This window comes from Coenobita brevimanus, chromosome 43, assembly GCF_032717465.1.
Source record: "Coenobita brevimanus isolate Jiangsu-jjx chromosome 43, ASM3271746v2, whole genome shotgun sequence".
Classification (NCBI taxonomy): Eukaryota; Metazoa; Arthropoda; class Malacostraca; order Decapoda; family Coenobitidae; genus Coenobita; species Coenobita brevimanus.
Genome location: NC_136996.1, coordinates 3,930,194 through 3,941,149, shown reverse-complemented (window position 1 = coordinate 3,941,149; position 10,956 = coordinate 3,930,194). Strand labels below are relative to the sequence as shown.

The 10,956-nt window shown below is 39.2% G+C and overlaps 1 protein-coding gene across 1 annotated transcript in view; it reads right to left on the bottom strand.

Annotated features, from left to right (window-relative positions):
• Positions 1–1,602: 1,602 nt before the first annotated feature.
• Positions 1,603–10,956, bottom strand: part of LOC145397792 (unconventional myosin-XIX-like) — a 76,450-nt gene continuing 67,096 nt past the window's right edge. The window contains exons 15-18 of the mRNA XM_080270814.1: positions 8,940–9,074; positions 7,050–7,150; positions 1,936–2,921; positions 1,603–1,701 (exon numbers count right to left, since the gene is read on the bottom strand). Coding sequence (XP_080126940.1) covers positions 1,603–1,701; positions 1,936–2,921; positions 7,050–7,150; positions 8,940–9,074 — 1,321 coding nt within the window. The remainder of the gene's footprint in view (positions 1,702–1,935; positions 2,922–7,049; positions 7,151–8,939; positions 9,075–10,956) is intronic.

Sequence of the window (10,956 nt, the reverse complement as noted above, 5' to 3'; positions counted from 1 at the left end):
CCAGAGATCAAGCAGCATGGAGAGCCACTGTTAGGTGACCAAAGCAGATGCATGAAAGCATGTTGGAACCTTTATAAATGGGACAAAAACAAAATGAAACTACTAAGACAAAGTGTTTCAATACTTGAAAAGCACTTTTTTGCACCTTTTTGAAATATGAATCAGTCTTATGGTATGTGGGATTTATTTTATATTTGGGAAGTGCCCCCCATCTCTTTAATGTGTACCTTTTGTCATATCTTAGTTTAAGAAATGACAAAAATATATAAATAAATAATTTAACAATAGTGACTGAAAACCTACTTCACCAATACCACCAAAAATTCAGTTCAAAATGCTGCATACGTCAGCCTGGTGTGGCTCTACTTTGCTTCATATATCTGATGTTATGAATCAGAAATTTTATATTGTCATCCTCTTCCTGTACCCATTTGAAGTAAATTACTAGAAAAATAGTAATACAGTAATAAAACTAGTTACCGCAGACAATGTACAGTATAGAGGACTGCAGTGCTTACATCTGAACAGCTAACTGTGACAAGGAAGCACTGCAAGCATTTCCATGATGGTCAACACTTCACTGCATATGCTTTAAACCTTTTACTGTATTTGTTCTAGGTTCATTCTTTCCTCTTCCCTCTGTCTATGGGTGACTCTACACTAGTGACAAGCCAAATGATTTTCTGTACACCAGGAAACCATTTACTGCACTGGGTGATAACCATATAACCAAATTATGGTGCCTGGTGGTTAGTGAGTAATTAAGGCACTCCAATCAGATTGAGGCTGTGCAGGTTTATATCCATGGGGTGGTTGGGGTTTATTGATCACGCAGTGCCACTCAGGGATGAGTGAGGCTGGTCACTCTCATCTTAAATGTCAGGAACAACTTGCCTAACCCCGGGTTCCTCCGCTTCTCATGGGGCAACATAGGACTCCACTCATCGAATTCACAGGGAGCTGTTCTCAGCTTTTTCATATGTTTACAAGTACTGGAATTTTAACAATGCAATTATAATATAGCTTCAGAAGGATAAGTGGCACATGCGCTCAGAAAATACATTACAGAAACACTAAAATGCCAAGCAGAAATTACTGCAACTAAGCAGATACTGCTTTTCTCCTCCTTTAATCACCAAATCAAGCAAAAGATTGTGTGTCAGGTTTCTAATTAACATGAGTATAACCCTGAACACACAGTTCCATACCCTTCCTGCATCCATTAAACTGGCATACTAAATGATTACAAAATCTATGTCAGTTTGTCTTATAATCTGGGCATTTGAAAATTATCACATACCATAGATATTAACACTGGACACAATATACCTAAAACACCATTCTAATGACATGGCACAGTCTGTATGACTATTCATGGAGGAAGTATTATAAAAACTAATAAAAAATATAATGGCTAAAATATACTGTGATGAAATGTATATCGATATTGGAATACACATATTACTAAAATACAGTACAGTAGTTGCAACTCAAAATCAATTAATAAAAATAAAATTTATGTTGGGTACATCACAACACCGTGCCTACCTTAATACAGTACTTGCCATGTTATACATCTCACCAAACTGCAGGAAGCCATTGTCAGCGTAAAGCATCCACCAACCCGTGAGGTTGCTCATGATATGGGAGGTGATGGGAGAATGGCAGGCAGGTGCGACGTGTGTGGAATTTGATGCCAACCTGTAAAGTGTGTGTGACATTAGGGAAATTTAGTCCTGGCAGCAGCATAAGGGAGGGGGGGCACTGTACTGCAATAATTTTTGTGGTGGGTGTACCTTTGAAACTCTTCATTTATCCCTTTCTTCTTTCTGTTTACTAATCTCCTTAAATTCTTATTATTCTGAATTCTGTATATTCTCTCTCCTTTGTAATATCTGCAAAAATTTTCATACTTCTAAAAATGGCTATACATACCAATGGCATGCGTCTATATGACAGAACCCCATCTTTGAAGAACAGCGAGAGGTTCTGCTTAGGTAAAACCATCTGTAGATTTTCTGAAGGAGAACAGCCTTTCAAAATGCTTGAGACTTCCTCTAGGTTCCTCATAGTGGCAACACGCATCCTATGATGTGTACCTTGGGATTTGGTTTGTATTTCTGGCAACTTTTCATCTGAAGAATTCATGACAACCCTGGAAGACATGTTAGATGCTAAATGTTCAGTAAATTCTGTTATAACAGTATTTCTTATGCTTGCACCTTTCTTGCAGTCTGATATTTTACTTGTAACCTCTTTTGTCTGAGGTTCATGTGATATTTCTGTCAGCGATTCATCGCTGGGAACACAAGTAATTCTGGACTCAGCTCTTGCTCCAAGTAACTCCTGCAACTGTGTTCTGCGGCGCAACTTACGAGCTCTCTTGCCAGCCTGACTTGCATCCCCGTTGATGCTTTCTGTGTCTGTCTCAATACCAGACTCTTCAGTTTCCTGAAGTCTTCTGTGGTGCTCAGGTGACAGGTATGCTCTGATAGATTCACCAGACATAGTAGCAGATCCCACATCACTATAAGCACCACTGCAGGGGCTCATATCAGGCAAAGATGGGTTCAAGCTGTAAACTGATGTGGATGTTGTTAGGCTGTAATACCCAAGACTATTCATGGATACAAAAGACTGTCTTGAGTATGGCCTTAGCACTGACTGCTGCATTAAGGTTTCATATTTTCTTCTAGCTGTCCATCCTCTAAAGTATCTCTGAATTGTTAATACTGCCTTGCACAACCTCTGATACTGCTTGTGAGCAAGAAACATTCTGAAATACTTTTGTACTGCTATGCAAGCATGCCTTTTCCTCAAATATTTACGTCTTGTAACCCAAGTCTTCACATGTTTCTGAATGCAGCAGGATGCATTTCTAAGTTTGTTATACTGACTCCAACACCTATATCTTCTCCAACCTGTAAAAAATAAATTTATTAGTTAAAAATAATAATAATATAATGAAGGAGAAAATTAATAAAATCTTACATATACAATGCTAAAATCTGCAAACTTTGAAGAGCACCCTGTAGATGAATGTTTAGTAAAGTAAAACCTCATTATAATGGACAAACTGGGGAGGAAGCCTGATCTGATTAAACCAAAAATCTGTTATATCTGATGATCCCCCCAATGGTGGAATTTCAAGCACATGTTTGAAAATAAATGGTTTCCTGTAACTCAGGAAACCATATACTATGCTGGATGGTAACTTACAGCCTATAACAAGGCTACGTAGAGCCTATTATGGTGCCCCTGGTAACTGGGTGGAGAGACACAAATGCAGCATCCACCCGGGAACCAAACCTCAACACTAACCTCTGTGCCTCGCTGTGGCAAAGTGCCGCTAACCACACAGGACCATCAATTCGCTGCATGGGATGGTCCTGCAGGTTGCATGCAGTTGATGGGTCAGATAGACTGGGCTAGTACAACAATAACAGTTTTGCAGATTTTTTTTTTTTTTACTCATTTGTTTTTCCTTCCTCCGTTCTGTTATTTATTATAAAAAAAAAAAAAAAAGATGGTAGCTTAGCTGCAATTTTTGACCAAGTTTTAGACAAGAGTGTTTACATAAAAAATTTGAGTCTCAGAGTTTTTGGTGAGGGGTATCCAAAAAAGATTCAGGTACTGAACATTAAAGATTTGAGCCACTGAATATAAATTCTGAATATGTCAGAATCCATAACACTTGCCTTAACCCCTTAATCCTGGGCTCAGGGCTTGACCGCTTACCTTCCCAGGCTGAGATAATCGGCAATTTTTGCCCCGTTTTCAAATATTTGTCCCCCCAAAAAAATTACTTAACCTAGAGTAAAAAAAAAAAAAAAGATGAAAGTACAAACCTTTGGCTATGCGATGACATTATCAATAGACCAGTAGGTAGGCAATCAATCAATAAATATATATATACAGTAGTGGTGGTGGTGACAATCATCCACTCACTTGATGTAGTGCTGCCTACTTCTTTCTTAGCCTTTATCATTCTTTTTCTGTGCCTGCCCTCCTCTCTTCCTGTTTCTCCCATCTTTCCTGTCACTTCTTATTGCTTTTCTTTCCTTTACAGGTGGCTTTACATTGAGTGACATGCCAAATGGTTTCCTGTAAGCCAAGAAACCAGTTACAACGCTGGGTGGTAACCATATAACCAAACCATACATGCTTCCTACGTGTCAACAAGTGGGTTGGTGGAGGGTTAGTGCCCCTCCCCGTAAAACAAATAACTCAAAGTCAAATGGCCACCTCTTATGGGAATGCAGCATCTGGCAATAGAAAGATAGATAGATTCCCTGTAATATCCGGACGCCCCAAAACCGGACACCCCACTACCCAGACATTTTGGGCCCTGGCCTTCAGCCCCCCCCCCCCAAAAAAAAAAAAAAAAAAAAAAAAAAAAAAAAAAAAAAAAAAAAGCAAAAAAATCTGACTTTTTTTTTCAACTGTACTTTGAACTTGCCGCACGACGCTGAACAGCTCTGTTTACGCACACCTCTTGCTTCTCCCAACCCTGTTACCACCTAACTACCATCCTGATTAGACGCTCATCACAATGAATGCCACACATGTTCGTTTTTGTGAATAAACAGTGAATTAACTGTAGTACCTCGCCACTAGACCACATGGAAATTTACTGTGTTGTGCAGTGTTATGACATTAGAATTCAGAGTGCAAAGATTAAGTACAAAGTGCAAACTGGAGGTTGAAACTGGCATGGTGCAATTAAGAACAGAAAGTGCAGTGTTAAACGATTATAACTCACAGTGCAAAGGATTTAGCACAGCACAACACTGATTACTGTACGTGCTTCAAGAGCATTTTCACCACTGTCAGAGCCTTAGAGGAGGCAGGTTAACCTTTGTAACGAACGGCCACGGACGTGTTATGAGTACCCTGTACTCTGCTAAATATTTTCCATACTCACTTGTAATTCCTCATTCCCTGGTCTCTTTTCATTTATTTCATGCTTTCTGTTCCTTTTTTGTGTGAAAAGGGGCTGAAATAGGTGCTATGCATGTCTGGTAGGGAGTTATGTAGATGGTTTTCTGAGTTAGGCTGGGTTAGGGTCCATCAGTACCAGTCCAGGAGGCAGGGGCCCACTATCCGGACATGCCTTTGGCTCTATATATATATATATATATATATATATATAGATAGATAGATAGACAGATAGATATAGATATAGATATACAGATATATACACACACACACACTATTTTCTAAGATATCTTACTGACTGCGACAGGCAGAGGGGAGGAAGTTACATGTCACCATCACAATGACACATATACACCCGCAAAACACCCGCGATGTTTCACATTATTATTACTTATATATATATATATATATATATATATACAATAAGACCTCACTATAATGGACTACTGTAATTGGGCCCCAAACCATCCTGAAAAATGCAAAATTCCAGCAAATGCGACACCCGGACTTCCCCCTGCTAATCCGGACTTTTTCCAATACATCAGACATTAATCTGGATCGCATGAACGTTTTTTAAACTGTTTTGACTACCATTGAGGTACTGTACTTTGTTAAAATTTCACTACATTAATCAAATGGTATAATATATATAATAATACTGTACTGTACACTGATAAACATCTCACATATTTACCTTAATGTGGTGTACATAGTTGAAGTGGTCAGGCAGTCCAGACTGTTTCTGGCTTTATCGGACTTTTTCCGATATATAGGAATTTAGTCCAGTAGCTCCTCCAGTCCAATAAAAGCGAATTCCGGTCTATTGAAGTCCATTATATCAAGGTTTTACTGTATATATATATATATATATATATATATATATATACACACACACACTATTATCTAAGATATCTTAATGACTGTGAGGGAGGAAGGTGACAGAGGGGAGGAAAACACCCGCATTTTTTCAAAATTTGCTAGATCGACTATAGTTGTTACCTGGGGTGTAAAGCATGTTTTGCCAGATAGACTATGGTCGTCACCCGGGGTTAAAAGGTTAAAACAGCGATAATTACTTGGAGACACCCCCCCTCATTTTTTATGCAAGTGGGGACACTTATGCCTGTGAGGTGGAGTCAGGATTAAGGGGACATGAATGGTGGGTGAATTTAACTGAACAAACCTTTGTTAATTCTTTATCTATCAGTTCTCTCTCTCTCTCTCTCCCTCTCCTCTCTCTCTCTGGATCCTACCTCATCCCTTAGGTGTGAGAAAAAGGTCATGATGATGATGATGACTGTGTACCTCATGTACTGCATATACTATCTTGAAATGAGAAGCACTTTTCATATTAAATATAACGAAACACAAGAGGGATGATATTTAAGTAACATAAAGGGTGGAAGCTTTCCATTCAAATGATACTACTATTAAGTCAGAAAACTAGATAAACCAAACAAGCAAAGCTGTGTGCAGAATGTGAGCAGATTAAAGATGCTATGCAACTCAGTTTAGCAAAACAATCCAACAACAAACTGTACTGCCTCACCAGGTGCACAGTGTTTCAGGGCTAGGCTACTAAGTCCAGACATTTACAGTAAGAGTGGCCAGCCACTTACTCCTGCGTGGAATTACTGCGTATAAGCAATAAATCCCAAACACCCCTAAGATGGGGCACATCTGGTTGGAGATCCTTAACTCACTCACCAGACATCCCATATGTTAGTTAGTAGTGTTAAATGTTGGGTAAAAATGAATCACACCTATAAACAAAAACATATGATACCCTCAATAAAAAAAGTATCGGCACCCTGGGGTCGGATAAGATGTGAGATGCTTCATCCCTGGTTCATTCGGTAGTGTTGGCATGACTGTTTAATTCACGAAAATGGTTCAGTTGCCATGTAGTACAATGTTACCATGACGAATCCAGCTTATATAACTGTAAAATGTAAGATAATAACACAAATGAAGGATGCAAAGCAACATAACCATGTCATTTTCCACAAACATAGTCCATGTATCATAATGTCTCACACTGAAAGAGTGCCGATAATTTTTTTATCACTGGTACTTATTTGAGTCTAAGTATAATACTTTTTGAAACTCACATTTTTGTAGGACAGTTGCAGCACTATGTCTTTTTTCTTTCCTTACTTTCTCCAACTCATGAAGGGCACTTTCTGAGAGAAAGATTCGTGTCTGACCAAATCTGAAAAATGTTAAAGTATCATAATAGACAAAATCATTCCAAGAGCAGCAAACTTGCTACTATTCCCAAGCTGTGATATAACAGTTTGCAGAACTCATTACCTCCGCTTGAAAAAGGTTACTGCAGCACCCTGCACAAACCACAGTATGATACTAAATGAATTAACTTACAAAGCTACAACATTACATCTTTCAGATATAAACCTCTGAAAACATTTCAAGTCATTTACTCTGCTATTTGTTAAAAATGGTCAATAAATTATGCCTTATTTATTGTGGAATGTGACTGCTAGTAAAGTATGAAACTGCTATTCCTATTCTATCACTTCAATATGTACTGAGAACTGCACAGGAAAATCTGCATTACACGGTTTTGCGAGAACATTCACTGAACAATATTGTAACTATGCTGTGATTTAAGTTCCCTCAACTGTGGATGTAATGCAGTCATAGTACCCTCCCCTGCAGCTGTCAAGCAGTTTCATTTATAATCTCTGCATGAACAGAATGGGTGCACTGTGGTCTTGTAGAATGCTGCACACTTACCATGCTTATACTTACAGTATATGAACAGCAATTTAATGTTCAACATTCACCAACATTCTACAGTAACTAGTGTCACATTAACATCAACAATGGCTACTAAAAGTTACTCATGAGGTTATTAAAAAAAGAAAAAGAAAAATGTAATGGGGGGGGAAGGGCAGGTCTTTCTAATGCTGTAACTCTTTGACTTATCACACATATGTCATACCAGCCTCATGCCTACACACTAAGATAAATACTACCACACCTTTAAGCAATCTTCCTTCAGTCTCCTTACTCAGTTTTACTTCATATCAAAGCCTTCATGACAACTGCCACCTTTCTTCCACGAGACATGCTACTCTTTACCTCCTTTACAATGAGCACTGTTTCCAATTACTGCACCAAAGTGCAGTACCTGAACCCTTCCACCATTTCAAAGATCTTTCTGATCACAAGAAAATCACACTGAGACTACTTTTTCTCTCAACAATTATCACTTTACTCTTATCTTTATTTATTGGAGAGAGAGAGAAAAAAAAAAAAAAAAAAAATCGAGCCTCCAAATGTTTTATTTTCCATTAGCAAGCAGCATGGCCTCCATTGCATACATCAGGTTTGAAATACTCCACTCTTATCATACTTTAATGGCTCCATCCTCCTTTCTACAACTCTGGCTTTGACCTCCCTTATAACCCCACTCTAATACTGGCAATGAGCCACTCACTCAAGACATCCATCTGTTCTTACACATGTTTCACTACCATCATAAAACAGCTTTCCATCTACATTACATATATGTAAAACCTTCCATGATCCCTCAGTATTCACCTTTTATATGCTATTTTAGATCTGCAAATGCCACCAACATCTTAATCCTTTCACACTCTATCCACTATCTGCCGTACTGCAACTATACGACACACATAAAACCACCCTATTTGCCACTCGTCGGATATTCAAGTATCTTCTTTATCCTCTCCATAATTTTTCTTCTATATAATTTTGCTACACCACTCAGCAGACTTGTCTCATTAAAATTTTTGCACTCATTTTGATCACTTTCCCTTTGTAAAAAGGTGCAGTTTCTACCTTCTTTCACTCCACAGCCACAACTCCACTCATCCAGGCTCTCTCACATATCCTACAAAATTTTCCTTCCATTCTTTGAACTACATATTCTCATCCCAGCAACTGCTGTCTTTTCATTTTTCAACTTCATCTTCACCTCTACCTTAAAAAAAAAAAAAAAAAGGTGGTCTTACCTGCATAAGTTTAGACTGGGTTCTTCAGTACCACCTGATCCAAGAACAGATTTTGCAATAAGAACACTGGAAGACAGTTTATCACCAACTTCTCTTGTTCCTCCATATCTTGAGATGAAGTCCTCATAGGAAAGTCTTGAAAGAAACACAAACACACACACATATATAGTTGTACTGTTATGATATGCAGTACCAATATTATACAGCAAAGTAATCTGCCCTTCAGGCTGGAACGTGGGATTCAGCAATCCTCACAATTACTTCACCTGAAGAAGCTAACCCCCTTTCATTCAACTGTGATGTTATCATCTTGGTCTCTATTACCTACGTGTGAAATATCAGAATGATAGGTCAACTCTAACGATGATTTTGAAAAACAAAAGGTTCAGAATTTTTCCTTATCCCTGTGAAATAAACATGGAAACTTTGACCAGATTATAAAGGGATTTAGCATGACCAGCACAGCTTAATCTGTTATTCTGGATACCATCATATGATTTATTCAACTGACGTAAGTCTCCAACTTGAAGCCCTTTCACGTGACTTTAGAAACGGACTCCCGTGGGAGTTGTTGTATGCTGATGATTTGGTGTTGATTGCAGAGAATGAAAGGGAGGCGGAGGAAAAGTTTAGGAAGTGGAGAGATGGTATGGGGCAAAAGGGTTTAAGGGTAAATGCAGATAAAACAAAAGTGATGATATCTAGGGTTGGTGGCGGTACTGTCAAAGACGAGGGAGAGTGGCCATGTGCAGTTTGCCACAAGGGCGTGGGAAGTAATTCCATCTTGTGCGGTGTGTGTGATAAATGGGTGCATAAGAGATGTAGTGGTATCAGAGGTAGACTGCGAGATAATGCTGATTTTATGTGTACGGCGTGCCGGGGTGAGCAGGTGGAGATCGTCAGAAGTGAAAGAATTGAACTTGCTGGTGAATCTCTTGAGTGTGTGGAAGAGTTTTGTTATTTAGGAGACATGTTGTGTGCTGGAGGTGGGGCTGGAGCTAGCTCTGTGGCTAGGGTGAGAAGTGGTTGGAAGAAGTTCAGGGAGCTCTTGCCTCTCCTGACATTGAGGGGGCTCTCCCTACGTGCTAAGGGGTCTTTGTATGCAGCATGTGTTAGGAGTGTAATGCTGTATGGCAGTGAGACCTGGGCAGTGAAGGAGGAAGACATTCGCCGGCTCAGACGTACAGAAATGACAATGATTAGGTGGATGTGCAGTGCGTCCCTGCGTCCAAGGCCTGGAGGGGCTGGGTTTACAATGGAAGAGTTGAGAGGTAGGATGGGACTGGAGTGTATTGGTGTTGGGATGAGGAGAGGTAGATTGAGGTGGTTTGGACATGTGGAGAGGATGGGGGATGATAGTTGGGTGAGGAAGGTGAGAAGTGTTAATATTGGGGGTGGGGTTATGAGGGGTAGACCGAGAAAGACATGGGATGAGGTCATTAAGTGTGACCTTAGGGTTAAGGGACTGAACAGGGAGGCTGCAGTGGATCGTGCAGCATGGAGAGCCGCCATTAGGTGACCAAGGCCGACACATGCAAGCATGTTGGAGCCTTTAAAAACGAAACGAAACGAAACGAAACTTCTTTCCTTAAATAATATACAGTAAATATTTTTTTAGTGTACCTTGGATACTGGTAGATAATAAATACTCCCTAAAAAATTATCTGGCACTCTTGTGGTCTGTTGCAATATGACGAACTAAGCATTTCAAATTATCAACACTACCAAATGAACATGGTTTCACTTGAATCAAGCATTTCAAATTATCAGCACTACCAAATGACCATGGGTTTACTTCTACAAATCATTTCAAAGCCAAATAATTTTTCAGTAGGTGTAACATAGTTCAGCAGAGTAGACCTGTCGCTGTGAAAAAGTTAAAACTATTATCATGAACAACAACAACAACAGGAGACAGAATCCTTAGACTCACCCACAAGTAACATAAGAGGTCTTAAAAGATGCCCCCATCTTCAGGATGGTGTATGTTCAGAAGATACAGCTTATTTACAATATA